This window comes from Polypterus senegalus, chromosome 2, assembly GCF_016835505.1.
Source record: "Polypterus senegalus isolate Bchr_013 chromosome 2, ASM1683550v1, whole genome shotgun sequence".
NCBI lineage: Eukaryota > Metazoa > Chordata > Cladistia > Polypteriformes > Polypteridae > Polypterus > Polypterus senegalus.
This window is the reverse complement of record NC_053155.1, coordinates 267,104,427-267,124,194: the sequence shown is the minus strand read 5'-3', so window position 1 is coordinate 267,124,194 and position 19,768 is coordinate 267,104,427. Positions and strand designations below refer to the sequence as shown.

Here is a 19,768-nt window from a genome sequence, read left to right as displayed (position 1 = left end):
GCAGAGGATACCCCCACATCCCCACCAAGCCCTGTGATATTAATCAAGGAATGAGAAGGTGAATGAAAAGGTAAAGATAAGCCCTCTTATTACAAACCCCAGGAGCATCACACCTGCCACTGCCATTTAAGTCACCAGTGGTGTAAACTGAGCAACGCGTCTCACCGTCTTGATGACTCTCAATAGCACAGTGGATCATCGCTGCAAAATTTACATCTGCTTTGTTTCTAAATAAGACTGGATGTTCATAACATTAAACAAATGTGATAAGCAATTTCAAAGATGTTCTTTATCTTCTTAAGAGCTTAGGATCACAATAGGAGATCTTGCATGCATTTCTAGTTGCACAGTAATATCTAGAGGTTATGAACATTGGTGAGATCTGATTGATTTCTAGGAGTATAAACCCGGATTTTCTTCATTTTAGGTACATAAACACAAGAAGATCTCAGAGTGTGAAAACCTTTGAAGAGTTCATTCTACAAGACAGAAAATATACAGACGTGAGTGTTGGTAGGGTAATGTGACACACTGTAAGACTTGGGTGTGGTAGAGATCGTATCTCAAACTGCATGTGATGGAGCATAGAATGGAAATGTTATTTGATCATCCTGCTTAAAACAAGACAGACAAACAGCATCTGGTGCTTTTAGCAAAGATTTGACAAGTGGAGTTTTTGTAATGTCATAAAGACCTACATAGACTGCTGTACATATGAGTGTCACATTTATAAAATGTGTGAAAATATAAACATGAATAACACATTGTAGGAGTGTGCACAGTGGGAGACACACAGACAGTCAGTCAGTCAGTCAGTCAGTCAGTCAGTCAGTCAATGCTGACTTTGCTCTGAAAGCCATTTTTCTTCCAAAGCAGGATTACCAGACAGACAGTGGAATGGTTCTTGCCTCTGAAGAGTTAAAATGCCTGTTATGGAACAGCAGCAAGCCTAAGCAATCCTCCCATTCTTTTGGGTAAGTCCTATAAAAAACTGAGAAATGAAATAAATAAATAAAGAAAGAAATCCAACAAGCGGTTGTTGACATGCGGTTTTCTCGTTTGGCACATTTGCTCGCCATTCACAGGAAGCTGTAGAAAGTGCACATTGGGGTCCTTCCTAAGGCCTTGGCAGTGTAAACACAATCCCATTGATAACCATGGCTGCCTCCTGTCACAAAGGCTTTATAATCCCACTTTCTCCATTGACCCTGACCTGTGTGCGCAGAATCTATTTGTAAATGCAGGGGTGTTGTTTGAGTCTCCGAATCAGCCAGCACAATTTAGAGGGTCTTTTAAGTACAAGGTCGTCATTGCAGATCCTTCCTGTTCTCGAGTATGTGGAACAGACGGTTTAGACGATAAATTTGAAAAACAAATGACTTACAGTGCACAGAAGGTTTCATTTTCCGTCATCTGCTCAGGTCTGGAAGGCACTGCACAAAATCCTAACCTGCTAGTAGTTGTGCTTTATACACAGTAGTGCTGCTCTCCATCCTGCAGTATACAGTAAGCACCTTAGGGCACAAGGCAGGGACAGGCCCAGATGAGATGCCAGCACAACACTGGCCACACACACACACTCCTCGCCCCGCATGCCCACCCATTTTCAGAGCCTGCTTTGTCAACACCAAGTTAGGTGGCATGTCGTGGAGATCACAGACTTCGGCAGCTGAATGTGCAAAGCGGAGGTGAATTGAGGAGGCGATGATGAAGCGCTTGATGTGATTCAGTCGTCCTGTTGTTTTGCAGATTCAGAGGAGCTCTGCAGTCGAAGGAATCCACAAACTGCTGCCCAAAGAAGTCGAGCTGCACCCACAGAAACGAAGAGCAACAAGCCAGCAGTGCCACCGAACTTTATTCACCGCCGCCAGATTACAATTCTGCTCTTTTTTACCCTCCCATATAAATGTGAAATGTATGTTTTTAATACAACGATGACAACAAAAAAAGAAAAGACCCACTTCATCTATATGTATTTTTTTCCGGGGTTCAGGTTTTAATATAAATATCATTTCAAAACGCTTCTTTATCATCGTTACAACCTCGTACTCGTACGCGTCAAAGGAGCCGTAAAGAAAGATTTATTTTTTTTTGCTGTTCCAGTACCAGCAAGTACTTTTTGCATTTTATGCAGCTATTTATACAATATTTATACATTTTAATTTTCACAAGAGGCACATGCTTTAGTTTTTAATTTTACACAGATTCACATTTGTACAATGCTTTATTACAGTTATAAATCATCATTAAAACAATAAGACTCTTTACAGATGTTGCAGTTGTTCTATTTGTTGTTTTACATCATGCAAAAAAAAGTTTTAGAACATGGACTGTTAATAACAGCTTCTTTAACGGATTCGTCAAGTGTTACCAAGTATAAACTGCCGCGGTTTGCACACGCGCTGAGCGACTCGAGCCCACGTTGCTGTTGTGAGGCCGGCGCTCTTCATCTCTGAGCAGACACTGCAGTACTCGTCTTTCTCTGTGGCACTGGCTCGATTTTCTACTCTCTTGTACATATTAAAATAGTAAGGTAATAACCAAGATATTTTTATTTTAGAGCTTCAATAATAATGTAAGCCGTTTATCAATTTAAAATAAATCTGAATATCTATTACTTGTATAAAGCTTTTTTAACTGTATAAGAACACGTAATGAATCTGTTACTTGCTCTGTGACATTAAACTAAGCAATCTGAGTGTTGGTTTTATCAGTTAACAGCCTCATTAGTGAAAATGTACAAAAATAAAAATATTACGTTAGAATTCATGTGTGAACACTTCTTTATTCCACTCTTGGCAAATTGGCTCCATTTTCATCCCATTTTGTGCAAATCCAACCAACGTTTCCCTAGCATTTTGTCTCCATTTTGTTGTTTCGTTTTTTATATTCCTTCCAGCAGGGCCGGCTTAAGGGTACAGTCAGAGGCAGAGTCAGTTATGAGAACTGCAGAAGAGAGAGACCCCTTCTTTAGTTCTGCGTGTTTGAAACCGCAACTGTAATCGATGGAGGAAGAGGAGGAGGAGGAGATCAGCGCACTCGCAATGGCAAATGAGCCTGAAATCAGAGACCCTGAGAATCGCGCATAAGCAATCGACACAGACGAAGTCACATAGCATGTGAAGTCAATGAGTGGGGAGAGGAGGCCCCCCTTGGAAGTTGGTGCCCTCATGTCCGCGTATGAAAGAACATTTTGGAGCCCCCCGTGCTGGTACCTACTTGGCCTGTGGCTTTGGCCAAACTCTGCCTCCTAACCATGAGCAAATAATGAAGGAAAATAAAACAGACAATGACGATCATACTGGGAGATGTTGCCACACACACTTTGCTGGAGTCAAGGCACCGTTAAGCAACCTGACACTCTTCTGTTGATCGCCCTTTTCTCAATCAGGGGCGCTTCGTGCTCACCATTGATCTTCTGCCGTCCTGTTGATAGCTGCCTTGACTAAATGCAGTAGATAAATCAGTTTTTATGTTTAGAATGCATGGTGTGCAGCACCCCCTACTCGGTAGTATGAGCACTTTGAGCAGACGTATTTATTTCAAAAACGTATCATTTTTCTTCCACATTGCAAGCTGTGATTATTTTTGCCTTTTCTTTCTTCTTCTCCTTTTAAATTCTCTGCTGTTCAACAGGCTTCTGTTCTTCTTTTCTTTATGCAGTCTTTTCTAAATGATTTAGTCTCTAGAATTCACTCCCATTCTTGCCTTCTTCTCTCCAGTGCAGGTTTGAGAATAAATTATAAAAAAAATCTAAATACCCAGAATGTGTCGGATCTTTTTTTTCCCTGACTAATTCAATGAATAGCACTGGCCAACAAACATTCTGCTTCCTGAACACCGCTGGAACACAAATATCCCCTTTACATTTTCGTGTCACATACGGTTTTAGTGCCATTGCCCATTTTCCCGATTCCCTCTCAAGTATACATACTGAACGTGGTACAGCAGCTGCAACGGGGATATCTGAGGTGATCTGAAAGAAGTGGCACTGCTGCGAGAAGGGCAGCTCAGATATGCCAATGGGACAGCTGAGCTATAGAGAAATTATAAAGAACCTGCCACTCCATAAAAAAAAAAAAAAGTTTGCACGGCAGAGAAATGCGACACATAAGGCACTTGTTCACCTTACAAAGATATTTGATCTTCGTCTTTATATAAAATTTGGACCAGTGAACAACTTTGTGAAAGCGATGAAAACAGAAGGTGAAGGATTTCAGCATTTGAGACAGAAGTTTCTAAGAGTAACTGACATCAACATTAAGGGAGGAATTTTTGTTGTCATCAATGACAAGCAGTTCAAAGATTCTCTACTAGGACTCGGGGAAATCACAGGAAGGCACTCAAGGATGGTGGTGAACACCAAACTATGTCCTGGTAGAAGACGACGTGTTTCGAGCAGGCAAAACCATCAAGTACAACATATTGCTGAAGATCCACTTTCTGCATTCACACTTGGACATCTTCCCTGCTAGTCTTGTGCAGTCAGTGGCAGACTGTCAGTGACATTGTAAAGATGGAAAAGCTGTAAAAACTATTCAAGTGGAATCCCTCAATGCTGGCTGACTACTGGTGAGAAAATGAAACGAGAAGCGTCAGACACCGAGCTCAAACAAAAATCAGCTGCAATACATTTTTAGGTGAATTAAACAAACACAGTGTATCTGCTTCATTAAGAGGTTAAACACACTCAATTTATTTCAACAAAAGTCAATTTCATGTTTCTCACAAATCCTAGGTGATGTAAGCACCACACATTTTTCAAGATGCAAACCTATTTAAGAAAATGTGTTGTCAAATGCAATCAGTCCCTAACTCCGTTACTCTCCACCTGAGTGTTGTCCAGTTCAACTCATGTCTCTCATGCGGACGTCACCATACCTGCACTTGAAAGGCCTCCGCTATTGGCCGTTTTCTGTTCTCACTGTTCATCTTCCTGACTCGCAGCATTTTAGACGTTTATCCTGTCAAACATCTAACAGTAAAGGGCAGGGACACAGCGTCGTCCATAAACACTCACTTTACAGAGCAGCACCAGACCAAAGAACAGCAATCCAAAAAAAAAAAGGAAAATAATGGTATAAAAACTGAAAGGTTTACAAGACAGAATAATTGGCTCCATTCTGAAAGATTCAAATCAGTTTTATTAGAAGGCCTCAGTGCACACTGGAGAGAAATTAGACTGACTTGCAATAAACTGCCAGTGTTCACATGACACGAATTAACCCATGAATGATGAATTCTAACACCTTTTCCTTATAGGCAACTAGTCGTGCCAGCTGTCAAACACAGGTAATAGAATAAATGAAAAACATCTCTTGACCTACACATATCTTCAGTGCCTTTCCTTGGTATCTGGACCACCTCAAGCTCCACAGTGCTGAGTTTTTTGAGGCACCTCTAATTTGGTTTTATACTTTCTGTCCATGAAGGCGACTGTCTCAGTGTGGCTCCTACGCCTTCACTCACTCCTCCTATGCGTCACACTTCCTTCAAAGCCAAAGTGCCCAATCGGATTACACTGAGGCGCCGGCCACACACATAAGTGTTTTATTATATAGTAGATGCCAATTGAAAGACAGTCATCTGAGACCACCAGGAAATCTGTCCTCACCAGACATAAAAAGGTACAAGGCTATCTTCAGAGACCTTGGCGTTTGTGTTCATACAGTTTGCTGCTAATGGAACCCTTCACACCCCACTGGGGCATATTGGAAAGAGGAAAATTGATTAAAGAAATCCACAATGATTGGTGCGAACACTGCAGAAAAACAGCTAACGGCTGTCCTGGATTGACGTTTCCAATACAGGGTGGTCCAGATCTAATTATGCTGATCCAGATCGTCTGGATGACTTTGATTTATGCGGGGAAGATTCCAGTTTGGCACAAAGACGATTCTTCATGTCGTCAGTTCACACACTTCTCGATGGTCTGGGATTTTACAGGTGATTTTCTATGTAATTAACTTAATAAGTTCTTGTGTAATGATAATTGCATAATTAGATCTGGACCACCCTATACATACCATACAACACATACTGTAAGAAACTGAGAAAGGCTTAATGGCTGAAGGGACTTTCAAAACTCGACTTGAGGTTTTTTTGGAAGAAATAAGTTGCTAGGACTGGTGAGCTTTGTTGGGCTGAATGGCCTGTTCTCGTCTAGAGTGGTCTAATGTTCAAAGAGGACCCCCCTGTTAAAAGGCACAACTGATCTTTGCCTAACTCTACCTACAGAAACTAAAATCCTTCTATGAAAATGAAATGAGTGGAGAGCTTTGAGCAATGCAATGAAATGAGGCTTATTGTGAAACAAACACGTCTTACAGTGAGACCCAGCCAACGATTCCTAATGCTGTGGAGAGGTTTTGCTGCCCTCAATACTGGAGGCCTTGAGCTTATTAAGGGACTCATGAAATCAGAGGATTACCAGGGCATTTTAACCTCCTTAGCATTACAGTTTTTCTCCAAAAAAAAAAAATCCTCTGCACGAAGAAGTCTTACACTTCTCCTTATTTTCTACTGGTGTGTGTCATTGACTACGCGAGTTGCAATGTAATTCAAAATCTGCTGGATCCATTTTCTTGATTTGACAATCTGGATTAGGTCCTCTGATCAGAAAATGAGCAAAATGGGGATTTTTTTTTTTTTTTTAAATGCATGCCACCCATTAGACTTGAAGCCTGAAAATAAGCTCAACTTGCCTCTAAGTTTTGTGCTCCAAAATAAAAATGTTAAAAAATCATCCCTAGAATCTGAACTCCTGCAATTATATGCCGACAGCCATTACACAAGTGGGGTTGGGTGGTTGTTCCAGTGGAAAAGGACTGCACTTGTTTGGAGAAGACAACGACTGTCAGGAGCCTGACTGGAATGAATAAGGGGGCTGCAGGCACTACCTTTACAAGCACAATGCTGTCAAGGCTAACCACACTCTCAGCTTTGAACTACAGCACATCATTTGGAGAACACTAACCTGTACTGTACACGGGACGACCACAGCCTAGTCATTCCCTTGCTGATGGAGCTGGATTGTGAAGCAGCCAAGATCAACCTCATGGTAGCTCAAAATGCAGAGATGGGGTGTGGTCTGACAAAGAGAATTACAATTATTTTTTGGAGACCTCGAACACTGGGTACTCTCTCCTGAACCCAGATTCCCCCAGCCACCAAGTAGCTTTATTTCACCCTAGAATGACATTGTACTAAGAGAAAAGGAATGATAGATGAACCACTAACAAGATGGCATCCTACCGGACATCACACCTAAAGAGGTTTATCATAAAAGAACACTTTTGCAAGATGCTCCATGCAACATCATTGAACTTGGGCTGACCCAGCTGTAAATGTTACCTAACAAGCCAGGATACTTACCCTATGCAATTGATTCAGGAGATCTTCAAATATGGACTCTGGACCTAGAGAACAGGTATTGGTGGCTGAAGGTTAGAAAAAATAGCCAATACTATCATTACTGCTGAAGGTCTCTTACATTTTATGGTAAAGAGAACTAATCTCCAGGGAGATGAATAATAAAATATCGTCAAAGCCAATCTTAAGTATTCTCCCACAGCATGTAACCAAAGAAGGATCTGGAAGCTTTACTCCACAGTCTTTGCCAGACAAACTAAGCCTGAACACCTAGAAGTGTCAGCTTGGACAGAATGAACTTCCTGAAGCATATGGTGCTAAGCAGGGATGTGGAGATGAACCTTGAAGAGATCAAACCTGTCTAAGAATGTAAAAAGCCTGTAAAGATTTGTGAAGGTGTCTCAAGGGTAACACAGTTTCATCCCATAATTTTCTGACATCACTACCTACAAAACTTAAACAAAGCTTTATAATCAGCACCCATTCAGGGAAGCTGGAAATGAGCTCTACCTTCAAGGTGCTTACCCATTCCAGTAATGTCTGACTAGATATCGTGTTGGTTGGGTGTGCAAATAAGGATTATGCTGTATGCTGTACACGTGACAATACTACCACCACCACCTCTCCAGATGCAGGGCGCTGAACAAGACCACTTATCATATGCCTCTGTGTAGTGCTGAACTGCATTACTCCATTTCACAGAATTATGTGGGCGATGTAAAAAGTGGCACCACTACCTGAAATCGGTCTGGTCTGACGCATACACAAAGCTGCTAGTGGATTCACAGGCTTCAAGTTTACAACTGCAAAGTGAGACACAGAAAAGGCTGTACCAATATAATCAGGTGAAGTCAGTTTGTTCGGCTTGTTGTTGGCTCCTTTGAAGGTCAAACAGCCCACTGTGTGTGTTTTATGTCTTTCAAGGGAGCTTGAGATAAATATAGCATTCACTAGAAAGACCCAGTTTTACTGTCAAATGGCTCCAAATAATGCGAGTATTGACATACACACATTGGTCATGTGCTGGCCCCCAAAAGAGTACTCGAAGAGCAAGAAAAATGCATTTGTTTTTGCTGTGCACTGAAGACGATTGTGTGGAAAATTAAAAGATGAATATGAGAAGAGAGATTAGACTTTCAGCTTTTATTCCCTGGTGTTTACATCTAGATATGTTAATGCAAAACATGGCACATTTTGAACCAAAACACACAGTAGTTGGAACACAATGTTTTCAACTAAATTAAAGTAAAAAATACTTAAATTAGGCTGCATATCCCTTGCTAGCAATACGTGCATCAAGCCTAGGCCCCACAGACTCCACCAGATTTCTTGTTTCTTCATTGGTGATGCCTTTCCATGTTTTTAACCACAGTATCTTTTGTCTGTTTTGTGGGGTTTCTTCCTTCAGTAGATGAAATGCATGTTCAATTGAGTTATGATCGGACGATTGCCATGGCCAGTCCAAAACCTTCCTTTTTTGAAGGGCAGTGTTTTGTGTCTTGCTGCTTAATAAGGAGCTTCCCGATTAGTTTGGATGAATTTCTCCATAAACTGGCAAACAATATGTTTCTGTAGACTTCTGCATTCATTATGTTACTACCATCACGAGTTACATAATCAATAAAAAATGACTGAGCCTGTTTAAGATGGAGCCATGAAACTATGACACAACCTCCAACATGCTTTACAGCTGAGCTTGTATGATTAAGATTAGAAGCTGATCCCTCCTTTCTCCATACTTTGGTAGAGGTTAATCTTTGTCTCATCAGTACATAAAACTTTGTTCCAGAATTGTTGCGGCTCATATTACCGACTGTTTTGGGGTTTTTCTTTTACTCCTCTCACATTTGCCTGTCATCACCTGTCGTCATTTTCCTTGGATGACCAGTTCCAAGCCTGTTGCGAAGTATAACAGTGGTTTCCTTCTTTTTCAAGATATTTCAAATTGTGGTACTTCTACGCCCAATTCTTTTGAAATACCTCTGATGGATGTTCCCCCTTTTCTCAGCTTCAGAATGGCAAATTTTTCTCCCATAGACAGCTTTGGTCTTCATGTTAGTCTGCCCTTCTTAACTCCAAATGCAGTCTCCAAAGGAGAAAGCCAAAGCTTAAGCCGAGAGAAGATATCCTGGGCTACTTAAAGATTAAACAATCAAACTTGTGACACACCTGAGCAACAAGAAATCCCTTTTGGTTAATCATGTTCCAATACGTTTGCTCGCTTGAAGACTGGGTGGTTTGATACAAAATGTGCTTTGTACTATGTTGTTTAATATATTTAGATGTTAACACCCAGGGAATAAAAGCTAAAACTCCAATCTCTCTTCTCATATTCCATTTTGATCTCACACACAGACGTCTTCAATGCACAGGAAAAACAAACTATGTGGCCTTGCTGTTCCAATATTTTTGGAGGGGATTAGTACACAAACATATAAAGACATCTTGAAAATCACAGTAAAATTGACTACAAAGAAACTGAGAAAAAAGGCTCTCCATCTGTATAGAATTGTGCATTGTTCAAAACTGAGCACAAGTGAAAACGTACTGTGACAAAGAGACAGGGGAGAACGATTTAGAAAGGCTACACAGATGATAAGCACATTTTCAGAAAATGGACAAGAAACATACAATTTTTTTTTGGTTTCTTTTTTGCTTGCTATTAATTTGCAATCATTAAAACATTGTATCAACATTGTAAAAAATGTAACTCTCAAAGACAACATGCGCGGTTTTATTAAACAGCAAAAGTAAAACTATGCACTATGTGGTGTCCAGAATTAGTACAAGAATGATTCTTGCCAGCACAATTGTGTTAAATTTTTGGTCCAGCCTACAGAATTCAGACAAAATACCAGTTCAATACTGAAGGAAAAAAAAACCCCAGACTGCTCACTGGAAGAACAGATAATGCAGTTAAAATCCAAAAAAACGGCTGTATAATAAAGCATTCTGACACAGTGAAAGATCGAAAAGAAAAAGATAAAAGGATAGTAGATGCAGAAATGAACAGAGGACATTAATGAAGTAATGAACATGAACCTGAGGGAACTCCGAAACAGCTGATGATGGACAAGCCAGGTGTGCTCAAGTCCCCAAGGTCATGACAGATCTGGCGCAACTTAATAACAATGTGTGCAGACGAGCTTACAACTTTTAAAGACCAATAGAATGCTTCCTATTCACTCCTCTAATACTAGGGAGACTCAGCTTTGTCTGAATTTTTATATGCATGCAACGGACCCATCAATAATGAACAATATAACCCAAGATGTAGCATTACATGAAATCAACTTTTCTGAACCTATTTGAATTATTTAATGAACTTTAGTAGCAATTCCAATACATGCATGTGTGTGATCTGTCATGTGAATTAATATTTCAAATTTTAAAAACTAACATTTTGATTGTGTGATTTGGTCTTGCTTTCCTTTTTCCCCCTTTGTATTGCTTGACTGTACCATACTGATAATATGACACTATAAAGCCATGTTCAAGGTATTGCATAGTCTCTAAAGTGCTTTCTAATAATGCAGAGTACCTGGAAATTAAATAAAAACATTAACAACAAATGACTGATTTAATAAAAAGTAAAAGGCAAATAGGTTTGGTATTCTTTATTAAAATACTGCTGTACACACACATATTGCAAAGTTTGAGACACAAGAGGGGTTATGATAAAAAAAAAAAAAAAAAAAAAAAAAACACAAGACAGAGGCTCTGGTGAAAAAAATCTACCAGAAACATTTTTGCAGTGAAACAAGGGCAAGGTAAATATCGAAGTATTTTGGTTTCCCAGAACATTCACTAAGGTGGGTACTGAGCAAAATTCCACCTCCCCCCCCCCCAAAAAAACAAAAAAACCACAGTTTTCAAACACAAAAAACTGCATATTTCTTTGAATTGTAACCCTCATCAACCTTTACAAAAATGCTGCTTCCATATATGCTATAAGTTCCCAAGATATTTACAGCATTGCCCTTAACCTAGACACATGGCAATTTCATTTAATGATTTGTAACTACCGGATTATTTTGTCCATTTCCAATCAAACTATCTGCAGCATTCTAAATAGTAAAACATATTATTTAATCTATGAAGAAGTTTGGCTACTGCTGATCACTTAATACATACATGTTTAGAACAAATAACATCAAAGATGAGTAAAAACAAACACAATGTACATGTTTAGCTCAACCTGAGGTTTTAAAAAAAGAAAGATTCTTGAAGCCCAAAAGTTGCTTTTTTAAATCTGCAAAGGGCAAAGTGCTGGTTATGGGAATTCTTAAAGCATCATAATGACTCTTATAGAATAAGGGATAGTAAAGAAGCAAAACATGCAAAGACCAAGTTTGTATTTTTTTTTCCTGCTTGCTTTATAAAAATCACAGTTAACTAAACTGGGAAAAACATAAGATTAAGATTTTTAAAAATGCCAGTATAACCTTCCACCTAAATAACATTCTCCCAAGTAGCAAAAATGAAATTATCATATGATATAGCAATAATGAAACTGATTCACAAAAAACATAAACTTCCTATAGATTCTAAGTGAAGTCTAATAACTTTATAAAATAATCCCAGTCACTTCATTTTTTGTTATAATGACCAAAGTAAGCAAAAGTAATTAAAAAACCCTAATGTTTACCTCTGCCCTTGCTTCTTTTTAAAGTAGGTGCCATTTCAATTATTGGTCCACTTTTTCCAAAAGGGTAAAAAGCCTACTACAACCATTTCCTGATGATCCCCTTAAATGCTTTTTAAAATAAACTATGAAAAATGAACTTTTTTTGTCTGCTTATAAATTAAGCAAATCATTTTGCATCTAGAATACCAAATGTTTTTATAGAAAATAATTACAATGTGATTTGTCAAAAACATACAAAAAGACAGCTGCCCTTCTGCCAGTAAATGAGCTAGTGATAAAAGTCTGTTTTTGCTCATTTTAATTTTAAAAATATTTCACATTAATGTGAAAGGAAAACAGTGATTAAGTGTAATCCAAAGTAAAACCTGTCAAATGACAGTTCAAATCAACAATGTACTATCCTTTTTAATGTTTATACATCAGTGCTACAAAAAGCAATTTTGATCGCAGCGGGGAATGGCTGGAAAAATGGATATAAAGGATGTGGGTGGGGGGAAAACACTTATCTCCATGCCAAGCATATAAAATTACAGCACAAAAATGTTTGCAATTAAGTGTCAATACTTAAAAATACAAACCTGTAAAACTGATTGCAAGTGCTGAACAATATGCTGTGATCTTCAGAATTCCCATATTTTAGTTTGCAATCAAGCACACACAGTGCTACACAAAATTCAGACCTGTGAAATTTTCCAGTTCCCCTCTAGCATTTTTCATGTTTTTATTTATATCCATCTTACTGTTTGGCAGGGTTGAGAATCTGGGAAATAATGTTCATATCCATGCTTCACCAAGATGGCTTAATCATGTTTATTAACCAAAAAAAAAAAAAAATTTCGGCACATGATCAACAATGAAGGAAAAAAAGAATAGTGAGCCGGCACTTCAAATGGGTTTGATTAACTTCAAGCAAGTGAAAAGCCAGCTTTAGGGATAAACTTTAACTATAAGGCACAGCAGACCTTAAACCTCTCCTGAAACAGGGAATAAAATTCAAAAGCTATAATGCCAGGTGGCTGCTGTGTCTGTGTATCCACTTGACATTGTCCACATCTTGTATCCAGTGTTAAGTACCCTACAATAAAGTCACTGTTTCAGCAAATGTCATTTAAAAGGAAAGTCAAAACAATGCAATGTGCTTCAAACACTTCAGGTACTGAATCATACATATAAAAAATTAAAATGTTTGGGAAGGTGTGGAATATAATGATGAAAGATATATCCTTGAATAAACATCAGTTTGCTTTTACTAAAAGAAACACAATCCCAAGTTGGAAAGAATATTTTAAAAAGGCGCTGGTGTTTATATTCATTCCAAAAATAGGAGGAAAAAAAATTGCCAGTATTGAGTAGTTTGTGACTTCAGCTAATAAAACGAAGCTGAAGTATTTGCCCATTAAACATATAATTGGTAACCTTATGTAATTCTAATGTAGACCTCATTGGTTTTAACCTGACTGAATATGGACCGTATAGTACACATTCTTCAATGAGCATAGTTATTGTACAAACTGCAGTCATTAATAGCATATCCTATGGAATTATATACGTGGTCCTTACCATATTTTTGGGTGCAAATATTTCACTGTTACTCTTCAGTTTTAAAAAACAATGGTTGCCCAGAATTTTGTTTCATCCCTTAGGGATAAATGTTCTCTATAAATAAGAAACCAATACGGCAGAGCATCAAATCATTCAGAAGAAGTTATAAACAAACTTAAAATTAGTGCATTAACCTTGAGAAAATAAAAGCCGGAACATTATCAATCCGATTTTGTTCCCAATCTAAAAGAGTCTTTGCAGCTAGAATGCCAAGAATCGCAACTCTGTTTGGAACAAAAGAAGAAAAAATCCTTCATGAAAACATTGTACCTGACTGAAGTGCAAGCACCACTGCTCATTCCCATTTTTTTTTTTTTTTTTAAGTGAAATGAGATGACTCATCAGTTGTAGTGCAACTTGCTATTGTTTTAGTTCCAAGGTGATTTCTGTCACAATTCCAGCAAATACTACAACTGACCATTTGCAGCTGCCAGGAGTTCTTGAAACGTATTTTCAAAGCACCGTTTCAAATCAGCATAAGTAACAACAAGAATGCTCTTCTCATCTCGGGAAACCAAACTTACTTTTTCTGGCACACCAGCATCTAACTGGGGGAAAAAAAAATAAATAAATAAATAAATAAGGAATTTTAACCAGAGGTTAAAATCACAACAAGTAATAATCATGACATTTTCTCTGCTAGGGTTGGTTCCATTTTTGCTCCCCATGTAATAGGCTGCAACATCCTGCAACTCCAATTTGCATTAAGTGGGTCTGAGAATGTTATTTTTATTACATAGTAAAAATGGAACAATTTTGAAAAATATTAGTTTACCACATTTTTAAGAGTGCCACAAAGCATAACAAGGTGTGACCTGATAAAAGATTTACAGAGATTTGCCTCTAAAGAGTGAGGAGGTGCAGCAATTTTACTTCGGCCATATACAAAATTATGCTTTAATAGTCTGTAATTTCTTTATAGCTGTTTGTAACATGCAGCAAAGCAAATTCTACAAAAGTGATATTTGTTGTGTTTTTCAGGCCTGAGAAATAAATTGCTTTATTCAATGAGTTATACATTTTGAACAATTGACAAGTCTAAGTCAAGTTTAATCACTAAATGCAAAACATTGCCTTATCTAATTATTTCACTATGACTCAGATTCTTCAAAACTTTTTTTCAGAGAAGCAAATATATTTCTGTTTATTCTATGGATGCTATGAGCTCTGTATTGTGATTAATCTTTTTCTGCAGTACAACATGTTCATATTGTAATGTTTGGGACAAGCACAGATGATTAGGAAGGTAAGTCGGTCACTTTGTTGCATAATCACTAGACAATATTTATTAACAACATTAGTCTTAGCCTCTTACTTAAAAAAAAACACATTTAACTGTCCCAGTTTGTGGATCCAATATTGAATGACCTGGAATAAGACTGACCTGGAACTTAATTTTAATTTTTTTTATAGACAGACTGTAATTAAGTACAAATTTTGCTTGAAAACAATGCTGACCATTTCAGACATTTATAAATGTGTAGAGCATAATAAACCTTGGACTGCATCTATCAGCAAAAAGTAAATCTTATAAGACCTTTCTTTTAATTAAGTAAATGGAGTCGGAAGAAACAATTGTTTCAAATGAAGATGTGTTACAAAAAAATCTATTCAGATTAGTACTGAATAAAAAAAAAATAACTAAAATAACTAAAGAATAACACAAGATTTTTTTCAATCTGAGCATAATATGACTGGCTATAAAAATGAACCAAATGTTGCAGCGTTATGTAAAAACATAAAATTAACAAGAACACAATGTCAAATTTAAGAATTTTCTTTTTATTTGGTCAATTTGACCAGTTGAAGACAGATATCATCCATTGTCTAACATATGTAACATGAAGCAAGTCATAATTTATATTGATTTTTGACTTGGGAAGTGACACTGAAAGAATTTTATCTGTAACAGTAAGTATAGTAGGGAAAGCAAAAATACATTTTTCTTTAAACTATTTTGAAGCAATAAAAATACTCAACTACTTGTACAGTTTAGATAGCACTACATTAAGGCATTTTGTATCGCCTGTGACTGTATTTTTGCGGGAAATAAGTACATTTTGTTTTTAGTATGTTACCTTATTTAGGCAGGACACAATATGACTGAGATCAATCCAGGGGGTACCTGCTTCTGACACCTGATGGAAGAGATGATCTCTGAAGAGTTTAAGCAAATATCTGTCACCAGTCTCTGACCATGATGGATCCTTTTGGAACCTAGAAGAAAATAAAAATAAAATTAATAGCTTTAACAGACAGTACATAATTGGCAATGAAATTCTATAAATGCACTACAAACTACACATATGTATGCATTAACTACAAAAGTATACAGTAGTTTGATTACTACAGTTATTAGATTATGTTTTGCCAAACAGTCTCTAAACAAAACTGCAGTTCTGAGCTGAAGCTTGTTTTTAACATTTATACTGGGGGAATAATGATAAACGTTGTGTTGATGAAACTTGCTAATTACATTAAAATATCTGAAAAGGCAAATTCCTTTTCTTGTTAATCGTATGCAGCATTGTAAATAAAAAGAAAAGAAATAGCTGACACAAAATGAAAGTTTATAAAAAGAGACTAACCAAGAAACTTAGACCAAAACTGGCAAAAAATGTATGTATCTTATACAGTCTTGTTTGAAAAGAGAAAAAAAAAAAAAAAAAACTCATGAAAACTGTTATACTTTATGGGAAAATTAAAGATATTTAAACAAAAAATGAATTCTTATAATGTTGTTTCATGACATATAACATTTACAAGGAATGAGTGGAAAAGTTAAATATTACATGAACCCAAACTGTCTCTCAGATCATATGCTTAGACAAGTAATAAATTAACAAAAGTAACAGACAGCTAAATGTAAGGGAAAGAGAGTAGAAACTGCTAAGTACAGTAAGGTAGTGTACATCTTTACTAATAAATTGGTTCTTTATATTGTGTTCCTCTTATCGTTTGTTGCAAGATTAAGCACATCTGCATCTACACTTATATTCAAAACTGCTTAAAACTAGTTGACATGGATATAAGCCCACCATGATCAAACTTTCCACACAGTGTATAATAGTAATATAGATTAACTTCTTTTTTTATATAAAATAAACTGTTTACACTGAAAGTGCAATACTGCTCAAACAGTAAGAGATACTGACAACTTTCAAGTCTTTAAATTTATTTGCCTGAATCCACTCAAAATGTACTTTTACACTTCATATTTTAATATGATCAAAGATCTATTTTCTCCAGTTTATAAATACAGCAAAAATTTATTATGCAGTTAAAGTAAAAGTTGGAAGGATAGATCATACATTGGAACAGGAAGAACTACTATATCTTTATAGTTATAGGATTTTACTACAATACAGTCAAAACTTGTGCTGGTGTCCACATACATTTAGAGCAAATATTCTCAACTTGACATAGAAAGTTGGGTAGTGATGCTCTTATAGTTCAGCTGCTGATCCAAATCTGATAACCTTCACTCCAAATGACTCAATCCGTGATCAGAAAATTGGACTACCTCAAAAAATTATTTTTCATACGCTATTCTAAGCTAATTAGGTGCTCCAAAAGATAACAAGGATACCTAAGTTGGCTCTACAGCATATACAGCACGTGGGACTCTGATTTTGAAAGGACTGTGGAACTCATCTCTGGAACGTACAAAATTTGACTATGTGGTCAGGGAAACCGGGTTGCTGTAACAGCATGGAAACCTCTTTTGTGATGCTACTAGATGTTCCTATTGAAACAGATGTGTTTTTTGGGAATGCAGCAGCCAATTCTTACACTGCACTTCAAAAATCAAAAAATCTAAAAAGGACAAATGTATATACAGTGCATCCGGAAAGTGTTCACAGAGAACCTTCCAGAAGGACAACCATCTCTGCAGCAATCCACCAATCAGGCCTGTATGGTAGAGTGGCCAGACGGAAACCATTCCTTAGTAAAAGACACATGGCAGCCTGCCTGGAGTTTGCCAAAAGGCTCCTGAAGGACTCTCAGACCATGAGAAACAAACTTCTCTGGTCTGATGAGACAAAGATTGAACTCTTTGGTGTGAATGCCAGGCGTCACATTTGGAGGAAACCAGGCACCGCTCATCACCAGGCCAATACCATCCCTACAGTGAAGCATGGTGGTGGCAGCATCGTGTTGTGGGGATGTTTTTCAGCAGCAGGAACTGGGAGACTAGTCAGGATAAAGGGAAAGATGACTGTAGCAATGTACAGAGACATCCTGGATGAAAACCTGCTCCAGAGTGCTCTTGACCTCAGTTCATCTTTCAGCAGGACAACGACCCTAAACACACCGCCAAGATATCAAAGGAGTAGCTTCAGGACAACTCTGTGAATGTCCTTGAGTGGCCCAGCCAGAGTCCAGACTTGAATCCGATTGAACATCTCTGGAGAGATCTTAAAATGGCTGAGCACCGACGCTTCCCATCCAACCTGATGGAGCTTGAGAGGTGCTGCAAAGAGGAATGGGTGAAAATGGCCAAGGATAGGTGTGCCAAGCTTGTGGCATCATATTCAAAAAGAATTGAGGCTGTAATTGCTGTCAAAGGTGCATCAACAAAGTATTGAGCAAAGGCTGTGAATACTTATGTACATGTGATTTCTCAGTTTTTTTTATTTTTAATCAATTTGCAAAAACCTCAAGTAAACTTTTTTCATGTTGTCATTTAATGGGGTGTTGTGTGTAGAATTCTGAGGAAAAAAATTAATTGAATCCATTTTGGAATAAGGCTGTAACATAAAATATGGAAAAAGTGATGCACTGTGAATACTTTCTGGATGCACTGTAGTTGCATAAGGTTTTTCAGATATAGTTGCCTACTAGTTTATTCATGTCTACTTTGAGAAAATAGCAGTGTGCCCTTATTATGCAAAGGTGCAAGACATTTTAAACGTATGGTTTAGAGAGTATTATAGACACAGAGAACAACGTATTAATGAATATTTAATAGTTTGTTGGCTGGAATTGGCTCCAGCAAACCCCCCACCCCCCCTGTAGTTAGGATATAGTGGGTTGGATAATGGAATGAAAAGCATGCTAGAGAGAATTGCTTCCACAGCTGGGAAGAAACCCATTTCTTTAACCTTGAGATATTTCTCTTATTTTATTGATTTTCTCACTTAATCCTGCCCCATCAGCCAACACACACCCCAAATATGAATACCAGTAGCCAATACTCAGGTTTGCCATGTTGATGGTTAACAACTAGTCATATTTTTTATTGCTTTTAGTACCATACAAAGCAGTGCTGGCTATACATCAACACTAATATGCCACTCCTATGCAGTCCTATAAGTATGTTGCATGTTATCAACAAAAGCATCTACGCACAGACTATGAATGTGCTTTAAGGACCCTGCAATTAATGAGTGGCAGTTCATGAAGCAAGCAATTACTGAAAGAGGCATGTTGAAGGATGTGTTAACAAGAAAGTTGAGAGATAAAAAAAGGTTGGTTATTTAAAATCTCAAACTATAATTCTTACATAGCAAAATAAAGATTTAAATCATTATAGAAGTGCAATTATTCCTCAATATTTCTACTAAGCAATTATTGATGTCCATATCTTAGAGGAGCAGGGTTAATTTGGTAAAATTCTTTTTTAATATCAGTTTGCAGCTTATACAAGAATTACAAGGAAGTAATTTTCCTTTTAAGTAGGCTAACATCAGTGAAGTACTACTAACCACTAGATTAGAAAAAATAAATTTTGATAATAGTATTACATTTATACAAGTAACAACACAATCTACAACAAAACTTTAAAATTACTCACAATTTACAATTTATAATTTATTGCTCATTTGAATAACATCTTCCACATTAACAATTTAATTTAAAAATCTTTTTATTTAATAAAGAGGATTTAAAATTGAAGATTAAATACTTATAAATGTATGAATATTTTTATACAATATACTTAGCCTTACTCTGGCCTTTCGTTGATGGTTCCCAATTTTGCGAGCAGTCTGAATAGTCTGCCATTTTGTACTTCCTGGGGAATTCAAAGTAAACATATTGAGATGATATATATATATATATATATATATATATATATATATTAAAACAAAAAAAAAACACACACATGCACATTTATAAGCACACTGAAAATCTTATGTTAGACAA

General features: G+C 37.1%; 2 protein-coding genes across 5 annotated transcripts in view; one reads left to right on the top strand and one right to left on the bottom strand.

Moving 5' to 3' along the window:
* Positions 1–2,765, top strand: part of flt1 (fms related receptor tyrosine kinase 1) — a 161,192-nt gene extending 158,427 nt beyond the window's left edge. For 2 of the 3 annotated variants that reach the window (XM_039745508.1, XM_039745506.1), the window contains 3 exons: positions 428–503; positions 874–974; positions 1,750–2,765. In XM_039745508.1, the coding sequence (XP_039601442.1) occupies positions 428–503; positions 874–974; positions 1,750–1,906 (334 nt within the window). In that variant the 3' untranslated portion in view covers positions 1,907–2,765. The remainder of the gene's footprint in view (positions 1–427; positions 504–873; positions 975–1,749) is intronic. The other variant, XM_039745507.1, reaches the window with a different exon arrangement.
* Positions 2,766–13,934: 11,169 nt separating this feature from the next.
* pan3 (poly(A) specific ribonuclease subunit PAN3) overlaps positions 13,935–19,768 on the bottom strand; it is a 214,232-nt gene continuing 208,398 nt past the window's right edge. For both annotated transcript variants that reach the window (XM_039745503.1, XM_039745505.1), the window contains exons 16-18: positions 19,573–19,637; positions 15,700–15,838; positions 13,935–14,169 (exon numbers count right to left, since the gene is read on the bottom strand). In XM_039745503.1, coding sequence (XP_039601437.1) covers positions 14,029–14,169; positions 15,700–15,838; positions 19,573–19,637 — 345 coding nt within the window. In that variant the 3' untranslated portion in view covers positions 13,935–14,028. The remainder of the gene's footprint in view (positions 14,170–15,699; positions 15,839–19,572; positions 19,638–19,768) is intronic.